The sequence below is a fragment of the Myotis myotis genome, unplaced genomic scaffold, assembly GCF_014108235.1.
Source record: "Myotis myotis isolate mMyoMyo1 unplaced genomic scaffold, mMyoMyo1.p scaffold_m19_p_11, whole genome shotgun sequence".
Classification (NCBI taxonomy): Eukaryota; Metazoa; Chordata; class Mammalia; order Chiroptera; family Vespertilionidae; genus Myotis; species Myotis myotis.
The window spans coordinates 32,083,897-32,102,774 of record NW_023416315.1 but is presented as its reverse complement, the minus strand read 5'-3'; the positions used below and the strand labels follow the sequence as shown (position 1 = coordinate 32,102,774).

At 41.2% G+C, this 18,878-nt stretch overlaps 1 protein-coding gene and 1 pseudogene across 4 annotated transcripts in view; both read right to left on the bottom strand.

Moving 5' to 3' along the window:
- Positions 1–18,878, bottom strand: part of THSD7A (thrombospondin type 1 domain containing 7A) — a 319,576-nt gene that overhangs the window by 70,317 nt on the left and 230,381 nt on the right. For all 4 annotated transcript variants that reach the window (XM_036328030.1, XM_036328032.1, XM_036328031.1 and 1 more), the window contains 2 exons: positions 7,638–7,872; positions 3,023–3,138 (listed from right to left, as the gene is read on the bottom strand). In XM_036328030.1, the coding sequence (XP_036183923.1) occupies positions 3,023–3,138; positions 7,638–7,872 (351 nt within the window). The remainder of the gene's footprint in view (positions 1–3,022; positions 3,139–7,637; positions 7,873–18,878) is intronic.
- Positions 8,225–8,337, bottom strand: LOC118666711 (annotated as a pseudogene).

Genomic DNA, 18,878 nt, shown 5'->3' with positions numbered 1-18,878 from the left:
CCTCTCTGAGAGTCTCTAGCTCACAGGACAGCAGTTTTCTGAGCTGGCATTCCTGTCCTCCTGATCACCGCCACCCCAGGATCTCCAGGGGAGAATGGTATCATAGTGGAAACATGCATCTTTATTTAAAGAAGCTACCTGCCCAACCCCCAGAGACCATGGCAACTAAACCCATTACATCTTGCATGCCCGTTACTCACAAGAAACTAGACCTACCCTCACCTCGACCCCCCAAATGCCTTTTATCATCACCTGGACCCACAGCACTATCTACATATATACCCGGATTTTCAATTTCTCATTCTTTTCCACTCTCTAATCCTTCTCTCACTTTCAGCCATTGGTTCTCTTTCTTTTATTCCTTCGGGACTGTATAACTGAATCTGAACAGAAACTACCTGGGGCCATGCTATGTCTTGCGATAAGTGGGTTGAAAACTATGAGTACTGATAAGAAGACTGTATACTCTTTTTGAAATATATAAGGCCGCTATACATTCTTTTATAATTAACTAGAGGCCCAGTGCACAAAATTCATGGGTCTCTCAGCCCAGCCTGCAGCCTCTCCAATCCAAGACCCCTCGCAGGATGTCTGACTGCCAGGTTAGGCCCAATCCCTGCGAGATTGGGCCTAAACCAACAGTTGGACATCCCTCTCACAATCTGGGACCACTGGCTCCTAATCGCTTCTGCCTGCCTGTCTGATTGTCCCCTAACCACTTCCCTGCTGGCCTGATCACCACCTAACCACTCCCCTGCCAGCCTGATCATGCCCAACCGCCCTCCCCTGCTGGCCTGATTACCAACTTACCTGCTGACCTAGGTCCAGAATCTGAAATCAGGGTGTCTGGGGCTGTGCTCCCTTCAAGGTCTTCAGGGGAGGGTCCTTCCTAAATCTGATTATGCAGAAAATATCTCGCATAATCACGTGTCCCCACCCCATTGTTCACCTGCACACTTCCTGATAATCAGGAGCCCCCTCCCTCTCTTCAGGTGCCCACTAACAGCTGATCACATGCCCCTGGTCCCCTGTTCAGGTGCCTACTTCCAGCTGTGCCCACTTTCAGCTGCTTACATTCCTCTACCCCCCTGTTCAGGTGCCCACTTCTGGCTACGCCCACTTCCAGCTGCTCACATGCCCATGCCCCCCTGTTCAGGTGCCCACATCTTGCTGTGCCTATTTCCAACGGAACACATGGCCCTGCACCCTGGTTCACATGCTCACCTCTAGCTGCGATCACTTCTGCCTGATCACAGCCCAGGCACCACATTCCCGTGCCCACTCCCTGGTGATCAAGAGCCCCCGCCTCTCCATTCAGGTGCCCACTTCTGGGTGTGCCCACTTCTGTCAGAACTCGTGGGCCGCCCCACTGTTCAAGTGTCCACCTCCAGCTGTGCCCACTTCTGGCTGATACAGCCCCGTCCCCAAGTTCCCAAGCCCACTTCCAGCTGTAACCACTACCGGCTGATCATAAGCCCCGAATCCTGTTCACCTGCCCACCTCAGGATAGGCCCACTTCCGGCTGCTCACTTGCCCTGCCCCCTTGTCAGGTACCCACGTGGTCTGATCATGTGGCCCCACATCCCTGGCAGCTGGCGGAGCGACCTGTCAGCTGGGCTGAGTTGACTGGGAGGTGGGCCAAGGCTACGGTCCTCTGCTCTCCCTCTGTTCTCCCTGAGCCAGTTTTGGCATCTAGAATCTGGGCATGGAACCCAGTTGCTGGCTCCTGTCAACCCAGGTGCTTCAGAAAGGGGAGCCCCAGGCTGACCTCATGAGGGGAAAGGCCTGGGAGGTAAGGGCAGCCCCAGGCTGACCTCATGAGGGGAAAGGCCTGGGAGGTAAGGGCAGGGCTTTGGAGTACCTTGCATCATCTTACAGCCCGGGGCTTGGCAAGCAGAGGAGTCCCTGTGCCAAGTCAACTGCAGTTCCCACCAAGCTTCCTGCCCTGGTGTGCCCACTTAACTGTCACTGCCGAGGAGCCCTGGGGAGCATGGGGGGCGGGAGACAGGGTCAAGGCACAGACACAGGGATGAATCTCCCTGTGAGCCTCTGCTGTCCCAGGAACCCGGACAAGTCCCGAAAGGAGGGTCAAAGAGGAGTCAATTCCTGAGGCTGTTGCTCAGATGAATACAGACTGGCTTAAACAAACAGGAACTCAGGCTCTCCCAGTTCTGGGTCCAGAATCTGAAATCAGGGTGTCTGGGGCTGTGCTCCCTCCTTCCTACCTCTTCAGCTTCTGGAGGCTCCTGGCCACATCCCTTCAATCTTCATATGGGCCCTCTTCCATCCTCGGGGAACATCTACTGCATAATCAACTGCCCCATCCCACTATTCACCTGCCCACTTCCTGGTGATCATGACCCTCCCCTCCCCCTGCCCCTCTGTTCAGGCTGATCACATGCCTCTTTCCTCCTCCCCTACACGCCTGATGACCCTCAGCTGCCCTCCCCTGCCTGCCTGATTGCCCCCTAACTGCTTGCTCCTCCTCTCTGGCCTCATTGCGCCCCTAACTGCTTGTTCTTCTGCCAGCCTGATCGCCCCTATCTGCTTTGTCTCCTGCCATCCTGATCTAGCCCCTAAATGCTTGCTCCCCCACCAGACTGATCGCCCCTAACTGCCTGCTCCCCTGTTGGCCTGATCGCCCCTAACCAGCTCTGCCTTGGCCCCAGCCATGGTGACTTTGTCCAGAAGGAAGTCCGGAGGATATCTGGTCGACCGGGTCTAATTAGCATATTACCCTTTTATTAGTATAGATGTTAAAGGAAACATTATTAATATAATAACACTTAGAATCCTTTCACTTTTACTTATATTGTAAAGTTTTAAGTCAGTTTTGACATAAAACTCATTCGTTTGGTAAAGCTATATTATTTTCTAGACAGAAACCAACATTTTATGGAATTCATGCTGAACCAGGATTACACAACCCATGTAAGAATCACAAACATTATTCAGTCAGAACTCAGAGGTGCTGGCAAGTGGTCTTCTAGGGGAAGAACCTCCAGAACCCTCCAGATCATACCTTCTGTACATGAGGAAGGGCAAGTGGTCCAGTCACTGTATGGGGTCACGATACAGTCCTTCCTACAAGGAAGCAGACAGGGCCTCACTGTTTCAGGCCGAAGACTTTCAGGACACCTGGAAAAAACAAAAGGAAATCACTAAGTCTCTATAGTAATCCTGCAAACCAGGTAATTTAATATGGTTAGAATTTTCATTGTTAAAGTTGCTAAATCATCACCAGTCTTAATTTCTGGGAGCTTTGCTTTTGACAAGAACTATACAACTACATTCTTCCAAACCAGGCCTCAATAAAGCTTCTCAAAACAAGATGTGTGATTTTAATAATAGTAATTGTGTTATCTAGGACAAAATGTAATAATTATACGAAACTCCTTTATAATAATCTACCCATTAATAAATTTATATTTTCTAACATGCTTTTACAAAATTTGTGGAAATTCAAATTACCAATGTAAGGACCCAATTTTACATCTTTGCATAACTAACTAGGCTTATTGTCAATTATAAATTTTCAGGTTATTCTGCACTTTATTTTTACAAAAATGTATAGCATGACAAATTTATAATGAAGCCTATTTTATACCCAGTACATGCTAAAAAAAAAGTTGTATTTACAGCTATATATTTCATAATAAATAATAAAATAATAAAAGTGTATAAGTTATTATGATAAATAGCTTTTGTGTCATTCCTACTTTCATTTAGTATCCTTTTTCTTCCATTACTTTTTTAGTTTCAGATGATGGAATTTTAAATATTTTAAATATTTTTGACTAGCCAAAACATTAAATATTTGGTGTGACTTAGCTGTTTGGAGCATCATCCCGTACAGATAAAGGACACGGGTTCAATCTCCAGTCAGAGCACGTGCCATAGTTGTGGTTCAATCCCCCATCAGGGCGCGTGCTGGAGGCAACTGATCAATGTTCCACTCTCTCTGTGTCCCTCTCCTTTCCACTCTCTCTAAAACCAATAAAAGCATGTCCTTGGGTGAGGAATAAATGAAAAATCTTTAAATATTTTTATATGTTACAATATATTTTGGAAAGAAATATTTTTGGAGCTGATATATGTTTTAAATATACTGTCTTATTTATTGTGTACTTACTGGATGATTTTTAAATTTCCCAAGCCTTGTCTGCACCTTTACAATCTGAGTCTACTATTGCTAATAGTCAAATGTTAGCTGTGAGCATTACCATTAGAAGAAGATGTAATTTAGGACAACAGAATATAATCACATAATTCATGTAACTAAAAGTAACTTAAAGTTATGATACCCAGAAAAAACTCCTTTAAGGTCATATAAATCATTAATAAATAAGCTAAGAAGCACTGAAGAAATAAACCAACCAACCAGTAAAACTGTTGATGAAATAACTTGGGAAATTAGTGAAATATGGGATTTAAAAATATTCCCCATGGGAGAAGCCAAATTTTTTTATAGGTCAAGATAGATTGTGTTTTAACAAGTAAGTTAATCAGGTTTTCAGAACTGAACTATGAGTGGGAAAAAAATCATTAATCTCTTTCCCATAATTTATTTCTAGCACCTTACTGATGCTTCATTTTTTATATATCTTATAATAATTTATGTTCCATTCAATTATTCAGATACATGTTTTCCTCTCTCACACCAGATTCAACATTTGAAAAAGAAATAAATCTCCCTGGTTTATGTTAAGAATAAGCTTGTGTTTTTCTAATTATGATTTCTATTCAAAGTCAGTGTATGACAAAGAAATTTAGCTGTGAATCACAGAAGTTAAAGTATTGATACAATTGAGACTATAAATCATTGGAATTATAATTTAACCTTCATTCTTAACCAGGAAAGATTATATGGCAAAACCCCACATATAATCCTGTTCATTCTTCAGAACTATGAAATTATTGATTAGTAATTATCATTTTTCAATGAGGCAATTTTATAACTTAGACCACGGGAGAGCATTACTCAAGTGCATGCTCTTAAAATGTTAGCCTTGCCCTAACCGGTTTGGCTCAGTGGATAGAGCGTCAGCCTGCGGACTGAAGGGCCCCAGGTTCGATTCCAGTCAAGGGCATGTACCTTGGTTGCGGGCACATCCCCAGTAGGGGACGTGCAGGAGGCAGCTGATCGATGTTTCTCTCTCATCGATGTTTCTGGCTCTCTGTCCCTCTCCCTTCCTCTCTGTAAGAAATCAATAAAAAATATATATATATTTTAAAAAATGTTAGCCTTGAAAATCAGTGGAATTTATAGTGTTATCATTGACAACCTCCAAAATTTTGCTTTTGTTTGGAAATATCCACAGCAAGATACTTGGCTAACTGTGGAGAACAAAATTACTAACAACAAACCCATTAAATGAACATACAAAGATAAATTATACAACCTAGATTACATGCAATAAAATAAATTCAGACTTCCTTTGGCGAGGCAATTGGTTCAGTCAACATGCTTCTTTTCTCTTTTGTACTGTTTGTATTTAGTCTTTGTGGTTTAAATCACGGAATTGATTTCCCCCCAAATCTTATTCAAGGTCAAATTAAACAGATGTGATAGGAGTTGAAGTTTGTTACTCGGAAGAGAGGTAAGATCAATAACATTGATTTTACTATTGCACAGTAATCTGTTTTATTAAGAGTTTAAAACAAGGTTTTTATTTGCATTTCTGTTGCAAATGCCTAGTACTGAAAAGCATTTGTGGAATTTAATCTAGCATTTAGGCATAAGGGCAGTAACATTTTCTTTTGAATTTACAGTATTTGCTTACTTCTTCAGAACTTTAAGGGCAAAGTAAATCCATTTGACTTAACAAACCTATCCATGTATCCAGGTCACTGCATATGGCTGCAAGGGCAAAGCGCATGTTTAATGGATTATTGTGGCCCAGCATGGGGATCCCCTCCTTACTGAACGATTTAATGACATGAATCCAGAGGGCTTTTTCACACACATGCTGTACACCCATTGTTCAGCAAAATATTTTGTACTTTGCATAAGTGAGGAAACCATCAATAGCAACATTTGAAAGGCGATTAACTGTAAAATAGGAACAGGGTGAGTTTACTCATAGAAGTACAACACAATAACCCTCTATCCTGTGCCATGACAGGCAGGTCAGGTTAGACCCCTCTGCAGTGAGTATTTCCACTTCTGTGCTTGTCCCAGCAAGACCCAGTATCCTCCAGGACTTAAGGTTCCTTCCCCTGCTGTTACTGCTATTGAACTTTAATACACTGTATATTATTTTCCTTTGATAGATTCATCACAACTTTAGCCTAATTTCTATTAATCCTTTGTAAGCCATAAGCATCTATAGACGCAAGCGGGATGGTTTCTATTTTGGACGTGTGGCAGTTAACTGGTTAAAATATTGGTTTGGAGCTGTTAAGCATGTGAAATAATTTCTCAATTTAGTCAATTCTTTTTGCCATATGTTTTCTAATTTCAAACTACATAAACAAAATATGGGGCAAAATATCCCTAATGTGTGGAATGCTGGCCAGGTAAAATAAACTCATAAGGGGATCCTTACAAATTCCTTCGTTTTTTTTTCATATATCAGGTACATTATTTTCATTTCCCTGAAACACTAAAAAGTAGCTCAAATTTTTGAAAGAAAATAATTTCTAAGATTTATTAAGTGCTCACATTGCTACTATTTTTTTTTCATTAAATCCTTTCAGTAAACTCTGAAAACAGGCCACAATCAGTTAATATTTAAGCAGTTGACCAATTATGAAATTTGGAAATTATGAGGCCATCTGTATACTAAAACAAACTTGACTGGTTTTACTTCTAATGTTTCACATGACTAAGGTAATTTGAATTTTAAAAGACCTATGCTGTCTAAATCTCAAAAGATAAAGTTTCCCTTGAAAAGATTATAATTTTAGAATTGATTTATTTTCTCTAAGAATGATTAGCCCAGTTATGTCATGACTCATTTTTGTTTATATTTCTCACAAGGCACATATAATATGCCAATTCTTTAGTTTTTTGTCCCCCCTCTCTAGCAAATTGTTCGCCTTGTTATTACACTATTGGTAACCACAGTAAGAAACTGGTGGTTTTCCCACTTATCATAAAACATCCTCTCCCAAAGCTCTCTCTTGGATATAAACAGCTTATTCATTGAATGATTAAAAGACATAATAAGTTCAGTCTCAGTATTTTTTAATATATTTCCTAGGGGAAATGAAAGGCAGATCATAGAAGGCTACCACCCAATTAAACTAGATTGGCAGTCTCCGTAGCCTACCGGTGTATAGGGAGTCAGGGATGACCTACACTGCTAGGACTTCGTATCCTGTCATTATTGATCAGCCAGGCCTAGAGCAAGCACTTCTTTCATTGCCTCACTAGCTTAATAAAAGCAGAAAGTGCTACCATAAAACTGAAAGCAGGTATCACACAGAAAGATTTCTACAGAATTTATGGACCCCAGGCATAAGGCTCTGAGGCTGGTATAACTTTATCAGTGGCCGACATTCCAAACAATCTTACTCTTGAGGACAGGTATGACAAGCATCAAAATGTTCCATTTCATGAGGCAAGTGAAGCCTGAGCCAATCCCCTGCTTGGCCGGCCACAGGATTTACTGTTGACATTCTAAAGCCCTTACTTTTTGGGTCCCACTTGGCCCACATTGACCCGCACACAGATGACTTTTCTTGTCTGCATGCCAACAGAGCAAGAGGCCTCCCTGTTCCAAGTTGTAGTTGTGTTGAAGGATGATACTGAGGTGTCCTCAATGCACTGGCCCCACGGACCAGTTTGCCAGTGATACACAGTACAGGGATGCTCGTTACAGCTGCGCACCTCTTGCAAAGCACTTGTATTTGGACAGTGAGTTCCACCTATAAAAGTGAACAATGTTAGCAGATTAGATATGGTGCCAACAGAGACTTTATCATTTCCTGTTTCTTGAAATTAACAATAACAATGACATCTGTTACTTATATATAGCACAAAGCATATGACCAGCACACTGCTAAGGCAAATTACCTATTAACCTTACTTCATTTGGTGTGGTGTGGTGTGGCTTAAAACATAAACTATGTGGTGTAAATGAACTCTGTTTGGGGGGTACTATGGATGACCTCAAAGAGAGAGAGAGGCCACTGTTTTCCGGAGAAGCCTATGTGATTGCTGACCAGAGGAAACATGGGCATTAAAACTCTGTGGATGGAGAAAACCAAGTGTGTTTTCAAAGGTTATTCCCCAAATTGAAAGTCTTAATTACAGATTTTAAAGTTCTGCTTATTTTAAACTGATAAGAACAGATACTACACTTGATCTTAGCCAAAAGGCCGAGAAGCGATTAAAGTTCTGCTTATTTTAATATATTAGGCTGTAGGGTGATTAGAAACAAGTTTTAAAATCAATTAATGCTTACTGATCTTCCATAGCATTTCTGGGAAAGCCATACAGTAATGGTAATATTGTATTTTTTTAAATCTAAGATGTCATTGGCTGTGAAATATACTTCACTATATGTGTGCCAAAGAAAGGGAAATTAAACTATAATACAATGTTTTTATCAACTCTAATTTTTATTGTGCGCTTACTGAAATAACTTTGCATGACTTATTTACATACCTTTTAAGAAATTCACTCTTTGTCATATATTAAAAAAGAAGGTATTCCTAAAAGTTCTTTATCTTCACAGTCCAAATCTTTCAAGTCGCTGTTGAACACACCCATCAAAGTTTGTGTTCTCCTAACAGTATTATCTCTGTGGCATCAAAACTGTTGATGATGCAGGATTTCTTTTAAAAAGTGCTCCCCTGCAGTATTTCTTTCAGAAAACTGGTACCCATCTCTAAGTTTTCATGCTGTTGCATTGGCAATGGCACCAGAAGATGCCAATGAAAAGTTTAAGCAAGCAATTGAGGAAGGGTTTATTTCCCATTCTCAATAGTCCTTAGTTGTTTTTGTTTATTTGTTTTGGGCAGAAATACTACTATCATAGACTTTGCTAATGCCATAAGGAATAACAATGAAATTCACATGTATTATCAAGGACAATGTTGTAACTGCTGCTTGGCCGCAGTGGTTTTAAGATGCATCCACTGTAAGCAGCAGTAATTATAGAGATGATGAAGGGTAAAATAGATATGTCCTTTAATCAACAGAATATGATCTGGAGCTGTCATTATAGAATCTTTTTTTATGTTTTAAACCCTATTATATGTTCTAGCCCTAGTACTTTGTAAGTAGTGAGACTCACAAGTTAAAAATCATAAAGTTGAAGAGTCCATACAGCTTAAATGATGTGGCCACAGGAACAGCTAGGAGTTTATGGAGTCCAGTTTCTTACCACTATGGTACTTAAAATTCCAATTATGAAAACGAAAAGCAGAGTGTTGGAGGAATGTACTGCTTAATTTATTGACTATCTGAGCTATTCAAAGTTATGTAGCTTCTAGATTTCATCTAAGGAGTATAAAATAACTGGCTGTTAATGTAGAATGTTGCAAATCTTGGGTGTGCATCACAAATACTTGTGATAGTAAATGAAATAAATTTTGAATTTAATAAAAGGTGGATTTTAGATATTAGCAAAGCGAGTTTTAAAAAGGGAAAAATAAATAAGTAAAGGTGGTTCAATACCTAGTGACTGTAACATGGAAGATGACCTCAAAAGTTTGAGATTTGGGTAAAAGTCATAAACAAAACCACAAATCCACACCCTGGGCTGATCTTCAAGTATCACTTTTTTTATGAGTAAGGACATTCCTGCATTCAGAAAATAAATCAGCATGCAATTTATGTGAGAATTTAACTGCAATTTAGAATCATTTATGCAGTGTCAAACATAGGACCAACATCAGAATAACCTGCATTAAACACATTTCATTAATGTCCCCCTGCTTCATGAAGGTGAAAACATCTGTCATAGTTCACATTTTATCGTCCATCACAAAGCTCAGAGGCTCTGGCAGTCTAAGAAAAGAAGTTTAGGATTTGAATAGGAACGAATCCTAAAACATACTAATTGGGTAGGGAAGAAGTAAATGAGTGCTCTTATTACCCATTCCCTGAGGCTCTAGATTTATCCAATTTTATCTCTCAGACAAACATATGCTAATTATAGAAAAAAATATATATATATATATACTATTTTAACCATACATTTATATTTAATAGCAAAATTATTGATCTACAAAAATGTGTTTACAGACCTTGTTTTCACTGTGAGGATACAAGTGCTGCTTAAACTGTGATTTTGAAACTCTGAATTGTTTTTGACATTGGGTTTAACTTGGTTGGCTTTGGAAAAACTGATAAAGAAAAAACTTCTACAACCTCAGCATAACGTGGTTGAGCAACTGCAAGATATCTGTTAAGTTTACAGACATAAAGACTATTTATTTCCTTGCCCCAGTCCACATTAAAGCCGCTTCAGCAGTTTTGGCTCGATGTCAGGCTACTTGTACAGATAAGGCCCAATGTGGTTTTAATTATAATAAGGATATGGCAATTTCAAAAGCGTGGCATGGAGTAATCAGTCACTGCAGCATTGTCATGTTGTTTTGGGAATAATTTTATGGTAGAAAAATTGATAGATATAATACTGAATTTATTTATTATTCATGGGAAGATCTAATGCCAAACATCTGGGAATATTTCCTTTGTACTGGGGAAATTATAAAATGTCATCTGTGACAAAATTAGTGATGTGTATTTTTAAAAAATTCTTATACATAAAAATATATGCTGTATGCTTTCATGTTTAGTTAGGCTCTCTATCATTCCATCAAGGAGAGTTTAAAATACTTTAATGAAATTCTGTCAAATAAACCTCCATGTTCATATAAAAAGACCAACTAGTATGTGCAACTGTTCTCTTAGAAATAAAAAAAAGTAACTTTTTTTCTCCTAATATCAAGTCCATAAAAGCTTTGTTAGGATATTTTTGAACAGACCTATGATGTTTCTGGTTCTGGCACTGAAGTACTTGCAATTTAGATGCCCGATTGAAAAAAAAAAAAAAAGAAGTGTTCAAAACATTCATTGGCTATGCATGCATTGAGTGCAACATGCAATGTTTATGTCCAATGAGTCACGGGATAACGAGAGGGATTAGAAATGGCTCCTGCTCCTCTCAAGGATCTCATACTGCAGTGGGGGGAGAAGATAAACACATACTAATGTTAAAAAGGTATTTAGAATAATTGGGATTCAGAAGTGTGAGATGTCATTAGTTTTGAGGGCCTGAAAAATGCCTCAGGTAGGAGGCACTGAGGTGAGGTTTGAAGGAATAGGACTTGGACAAAGCAGAGTTCTGGGAAGGGTGAGAAGGAAGGGAGAATTTTATTGAAACAGAAGAAAAAATAAATAAAAGCAAAGGCACACAGGCAGGTATGACCCTGGGAATTAGCAGTATTGATGCAGTCAATGAGAGTGCAGAGTTCACAAGAGGAGGTAACTGGCCACAAGGATAAGAAAGTGGACGGGACTCACATTAAGGAGAGGTTGGTTGTGTGCTCTGAATGACAGTGTTAAGATGCCTGTAATTTTGCCTGCGGTTGCAGCCATATCCCTTTGATCGCAGACCACTGCTGGGTGAAAAGCGCATTGGCAATGGCATGATTTCAGGGAATTGGAGGAGCATTAGCCACAGAGAACCTCAGGAGAGTCTGTTCAGCACCATCCCCCACTCCCTCCCCCTCCTTTTTTTCCTTGCAGAAAGATCCCCCACTGTGGAGTCTGCATAAATCCTGTGTGGCGGGCCTGTAGGACAGGCTGCAGCAGAACTCTTTTTTCAGAGTCAACAGTGAGAGAATGAGGAAACGGTGGCATTTATTTAGAAGCCGGAGTTTTGTGTGTTAGTACACATAGAATGGATCCTGGGTTCTTCCAATTCCCCCAGGACATGTAAGTGCTCCCTGGCACTTAGAATTAAAATCATTTAAATTGTAAAAACTGAACAAGATAAAAGAGAAATATTCCTCTTCTCAGTGGTGTATACGATAAAATAGAATTATTCAAGGCTACTAATTATTTGAGAAAAAATTAGTGTAATTTGATTTCAATTTGCATCTGTTCTCTGCATGTATAAAGCAGGTATAAAGGCACACTAAAATTTGGCTGATAAAGTTATAACATCAGGTCATTCTGAACTTTGAAAATATAAATAGTATCTCATTTCTCAGCTCTGTATGAATAATTATAATGAGAATTAACAATTTATTTATCATACTTAGTGGAAAACATTTTGAAAATTATTTTTCTTTTTTAGACCAAGTTTGTTAAGAATCTGCAGCATGGGTTCAAAAAGTTAAGGAGGCTATAAGTCTAACATCAATTTAAAGTTTTTAATTCAAATTCAACCTATTACTATTTATATTAAAAATATGACAGATTTAAGTCATAAAAGAATGCTTCCTTTAGGACTTCCAACATAATTTTAAAGTAGCTTTTGGGACTATAGTTTACACAACAGAACGAAGTGGGTTTTTCTTACCTTAAGGTATCATATAATGTTAAAAGTGAATTACAATTTTATTGAGTCAGAAGTCAAGGTTTTAGAAGATACACACACATGCACACACACATGTACACCACCCCACATGCATTTTATTTTTAATTTCAGAAGAAATACTTTTACTTCCTCCCATATATTAATTATCTCCAGTCACCAGTGGTGATTTTGTTTCCAAAAGACAACATTTCAACATAAGCAGCATTTTATGACAACTTCTGTGTGTTGCTGATAATAGGTTACATAATGTTACTCAAAATTGTAAGATAAGCAATTATATTATTCAATTCGCTTTTATTCTATTATTTTGGTGGTTTAATATTGAACCAACCTCAAAATTACAGGAAAATTAAAAGTGTACTATCAATAATTTTTCCCTAGATTATTTGGAAGAAGTTATTGAAATGATGCCCCATTACTTCAATACTTCAGTGGGTATTTCCTGTAATAAGGACATTTTCCTACACATCAGCACATTCAATATTCAAGATCAGGAAATTAACACTCAAACGTTATTACCATCTAATCCTCAAACCCATTGAGATTTGCCACTGTTCTCAAATGTCCTTTTTATAGCAAAAGGATCTAGTTCAGAATCAATTATGGCATTTAGATGTCATGTCTTGTTCGTCTCCTTCAATCTGAAATAGTTCTGCCATCTTTCCTTGATTTCCATAATTTAGAGAATTGAAGATTCAAGGCCAGTTATTTCGTACAATGACTATCAATCTGGGATTTGTCAAATGTTTCCTCATGTTTAGATTCTGCAATATGCACTTTTGACAGGGATATCACAGAAGTGATGTCACATTCTCACTGTACCACACCAGGAGCGCAGGATTTTTAGCTGGTCCATTACCAATGATGCAAACGTTGATCTCTGGATTAAGGTGGTGTATGTCAGACTTCTCCACCAGGGAGATAATTCAGACTGCAAATATAATGCTCTTCATCAGGTATTCAAGTAAGCATGTATTTACTTATATCAAGTGTGGATCCATGGTTTCCTATTTTATCTAATGGGTTGTAATCCATTAATCATCATTATTTTAACATTCAAATTGTTCCCATGTGTGGTCAGTGGAGACCTTCAAGCTCCCTTCTGAGACCTTTTGACACATTTCCTCTTCTTTTGTGGCATGAGATTCTCTAGGCATTTCTTGTGCTTTTCCTATTCTAGCCTTAGAATCAGCCATTTCTCTAAGGGGCCCTGGTTCCTTTCTTTTGGAGAATAGCATCAGAACCAAGATTTGAGCACTGAATACACTTATGGCTACTGGAGTCTTGGAATTGAAATACAGCACTTCTCAGATCCTTTCAGTAGCTATAGCTAATATATGTGTATATTATATATTATACGAAAGGCTCAGTGCACGAATTCATGCATGGGTGGGGGCCAGCCAGTCTGGCCCCAATAGGGGAGGATCAGGGCTGGGCCTGTTGGGAGGGGGAGACAGCGAGAGGTTGGCTGGCCAGCCCACCCCAATCCGGGCCCACTCAGGGCCAGGCCAGCTGGGGGGATGGGCTGTGGGTAATTGGCCAGCGGGCCCTGACCCCTAATGGGGTGAGCAGGCCAATTGGTGGCGGGGCTGGCCATGGGGAGGGGCTGTGGCTGGTGGGCTGGCCAGCGCCACCCCTGATTGGTGTGTGGGGAGGCAATTGGGGGTGGAGCTGGCTGAGGGGAGGGGCTGCAGGCGATTGGCTGGCCCTGCCCCCTACTGGGGTAAGAGGGATGATCAGGGGCGGGGCTGTCTGGGGGGAGGAGCTTCAGGCCAATCAAGGTGGTGGGGGCCCACTGGGGGCGGGGCAGGCCAGGGGGAGTGGCTGCAGGAGGTTGGCCAGCTGGTCCCCGGGCCCCATTGGGCTGGTTCGCTGGCTGCAGTGGGCATCATAGCAACCAGTCATTCTGGTCGTTACAGCGTTATGGTCGCTGGCTTTTTATATATATAGACTAGAGGCCCGGTGCACAAAAATTTGTGCACTCGGGGGGGAGGGAGGGGGTCCCTCAGCCTGGCCTGTGCCCTCTCACAGTCTGGGACCCCTCGGGAGATAACGACCTGCTGGCTTAGGCCTGCTCCCGGGTGACAGAGGGCAAGCCCAATCCCTAGGTGCAGCCCCTGGTCGGGCTCAGAGCAGGGCCAATTGGGGAGTTGGGGCACCGCCCCTGTCATGCACAGAGCAGGGCGGATCAGGAGGTTGCGATGCCACCCTCAGTCACGCTCAGGGTAGGGCTGATTGGGGGGTTGGGGCACCGTCCCCTGTCACACTCAAGGCAGGGTCGACGGGGAGGTTGCGGTGCCACCCCCTGTCACGCACAGAGCAGGGCCAATCAGGGGGTTGGGGCTCCATACCCTGTCACACACAGAGCAGGGTCGATCAGGGGTTGGGGAGCTCCCCCCTGTCACTCACAGAGTAGGGCCAATAGGGGAGTTGGGGCACCACCCCCTGTCACACACAGAGCAGGGCAGATCAGGGGGTTAGGGTGCCGCACCCTGTCACACTCAGGGCAGTGCCAATGGGGAGGTTATGGATCTACCCCGTCACACACAGAGCAGGGCCCGTGGGGGGCGGTTGGGGCGTCACCCTCTATCACCCACAGAGCAGGGCCGATCATGGGGTTGCAGCACCGCAACTGTCACACTCAGGGCAGGGCCGATGGGGAGGTTATGGCTCTACCCCGTCACACACAGAGCAGGGCCCTTTGGGGGTGGGGGGGTTGGGGCGCCGCACCCTGTCACACACAGAGCCGCAGGGTGATCAGGGGGTTGGGGAGCTCCCCCATATCAGACACAGAGCAGGGCCAATCAGGGGGTTGGGGCGCCTTCCCCTGTCACGAACAGAGCAGGGCTGATAGGGAGGCTGTGGCCACGCCCCCTGTCACACACAGAGCCACAGGGAGATCAGGGGGTTTGGGCGCTGCCCCCTGTCACGCTGATCCCGGTGCCGGGAGGCCTCGCGGCTCCGCTGATCCCGGTGCTGGGAGGCATATTACCCTTTTACTATATAGAATAGAGGCCTGGTGCATGGTGGGGGCCAGCTGGTTTGCCCTGAAGGGTGTCCTGGATCAGGGTGGGGGTCCCCACTGGGGTGCCTGGCCAGCCTGGATGAGGGGATGATGGCTGTTTGCAGCTGGTCACACCCCCTTCAGGGTGGGGGTCCCCACTGGGGTGCCTAGCCAGTCTGGGTGAGGGGCTGAGGGCTGTTTTCAGGCTGGCGGGTGACGGAAGCTCCCAACCGCTCCTTTTTTTCTTTTCTTTTTTTATTCTGGGCCAGCTTTAGCTCTGAGGCTCCAGCTGTTAGGCCTCTGCTGCAAGCAGGTATCTGGTTTGTTTCGGTTCTATAATTGAAACAATGTATAACTCCAGCTCTGAGATCCCGGCAGGCTGAAAGCTGGTTCCTGGGGTTTTGTTTAGCTTCTATATTTGTTACAATGTTTCTTAAACTGCAAGCTCAGAGGCCAGCAAGGCAGGCAGGGAATGTTGGAGTCCTCCATCACTGAAGCAAGCAAGCCTCATGTTAGTTTCAAGCTGCCTGGCTGCTGCCCGTCATCTTGGCTGGCAGTTAATTTGCATATCGCCCTGATTAGCGGTCGTACGCCAATTACCATGTGTCTCTTTTATTAGATAGGATATATAAAATACATACACTCACATTTATATTTATTTCTATGTCTGTCTTAGTGAATTGAATACAATGAATTAACATTGATAACTTTAAATTCCAATGCAATATAACAGGGTTTATTCTAGTTTTCTTGCTTAACATATTGATGACTGGCTCCTCCAGAAATATGAAACCTGACTTCTATTATTTTTAATACATGTATTTATTTGGTCCTCCCTCCCCACCACCAATCTCTCTCTGCCATCTCCATTGCTGTACACACAGGATACCTTCATGACCCTGCCATGTTCTGACACCCTGCATCAGGCCACACCCCAATTACAGAAACCCTTCTCAATCCCTGCCTGGCCCCAGCACTCCACACTGGACTGGCTGCCTCAATGCTGAGATTCCCTCTTCACTCTGCCTGTGCTCTGATGTCCTGTGTTGGGTTTCCGCTTCTACCCTCTCATACAATTCTCATCTCCCATTGCTAAGCATACTCTGTGCCTCTGACACTTGTGCCAGGCCAACTTCTTCCCATGAGGGATGCCCTTCTCACCCAAGCTTGGCTCTGACAACCCACTCTGGACCACTTCAGACACTACTCCTCCTCCCCCCATCACCTGCTGGCATAGATGCTCAACAGCTTGGCTCCACCTAATGGCTTTTCAGGGCCTTAAAAAAAAACCTAGAAAGGAAGAAGGAAGGGACAGAAAAAAGAGAAAGGAAAGGGAAAAGAAAGAAGTATAATATGAGGAAGAAGTTATATTTTATTTAATAGAAATAAAGAAATAATCAATAAAAGTTATAACATTTTAACAATGGAGAGGCCTGGTTTCTCTACTGAATTAAAGCCATGTGGAATAGTCCTTCATCATATATCTATGGACAGAGATATAGACATAGATGTAGACAAACATATGCACACATACACACAATAAGAAGACTGAATAAAGCAGGTGTAAGGTCAGCAGCCAGCACTCCCCTATTTTTAGCACACAGTAGGATTATATTCGCCTCCACTCTGCTTGAAGTTAGGTCCAACTTCAAGTCATGATTGTATGATTTCCAATGAAATGTCGGTGGAAATGATATAAAGCACTTCTAGAGGGAATAATTTAATGTGTATGATTTAAAATTAGCAGACAGACTCTTCAACTATCTTCTTCCACTGACATGGAGATTATGAAGTAGGTCTTTATAAGGAGGTGCAATGCTGAGACATTTTATGGCTTTGTAGAGTTACCCAACACTGGAGCAAAATTCCCACAAGGCAGAAATGATTGTGTTTTTTCAAGTTATGAAACTTCTGAGCTGTCTGTACTGCAGCAAAACTTAGTCCTTATGAGGTTATATAACCTTCATATAATGTTTAAAGTAAATTTATGACGGAAATAAACAAAAGTATAGGTTTCTGCATTTATTTTGTAAGTCCAGATAAATATTCTGTTCATGAATTTGTTCAAAAGTTATTTCACCAGAAATTTCTATAATATTATGTCTCAAAGCTCTATATGTAATTTTACTAATGTGATCTTTCCCCTTAAGGTTATCACAGTAATTTTCTGATCCACAGAAAATTAGAAACATTTGTGACACATACAAAACACTAATTCTTGGGGAATAACACAAAAACCTCCTACTTTTATTTAGAATTATGAAGGGTTATCTAATTGCAGGAAAATATTTTAAAGTTCCTAGAAATCTAGTTCCTAAGTACTTTTTTTAAAAAAAAAAAATCTCAGAGTTATAAAATGCTTGCTTTGAGGAAGACAAAATATGTGTAAGTGTCCAGCAAATAATAGGTATTAAATAAATATTTTCTGAAGAATAGAGTCTTCATTAAATATTTCATGTAATTGCACCAGATTTTGTAAAGGTTATTACCAGCGACAAATAGCAGTAGATTCCCCATTGATGTGGCTTTTCTGTGGTTTCCATTTAAAATTATGTTTTGAATTTATGCCTTTATGATTTACTATATAAACACCTATGATTTTCCAGCACAGCTTGCTTAGGATGCAGCTACTAGACTTAATTAAAAATTATGGAAGTCTCACCCTTTCACACTAAGTGGATGATACATATCTAAGAGCAATCATAAATTTCTGCCTTTAAAGCATTTCATGACCTTTCCGTGTGAGGCATCATGTCTACAGAAATAATGATCTGGTGAGTTCTGCAAGCACGGCAAAATCTCCATCATGTGACTCATGGGGCGAAAAGTCACTCATTACTAGTCACACAGCAAGTGTCTGCAGAGTATAATGGATTTATAGGAAGCGGGGTGACCACAGATTTAATTTTAATGAAGTTCAGGACATAATCCGAGTTGATAGAGTTTGAAGTCTGAATGTAATCTATACAAGGTTAAAGTTATTGTTTGACAACACAGATAACATAATTTTCTCTCTAAAAGGAGCTATTTTTTATAAGGTTCCATACATACACCTTTTTTTTTTTTTTTTGGTAGCAAAAAGATGCATTTATTTTAAGATGACAGGAATAAAATTTGGGACACTACGGAAAATTGGAAATTTTCCCATATGTTGACTTTTTAAAAATATATTTTTTCTCCCATGACTTAAGGCCAAGGAAGTTATATTTTTGTATAGATGTTACATATACAGATAGCAAGTTGGATCAAATAAGAATACTTTTAGGTTTTCATCACTAAAATGTTTCATAAACAGAAAAATAAAATAGGTAACCTGAACACTCATCCAAAATTAAGTATTTGGGAGTATACATAGAGAAACACATGCTTAC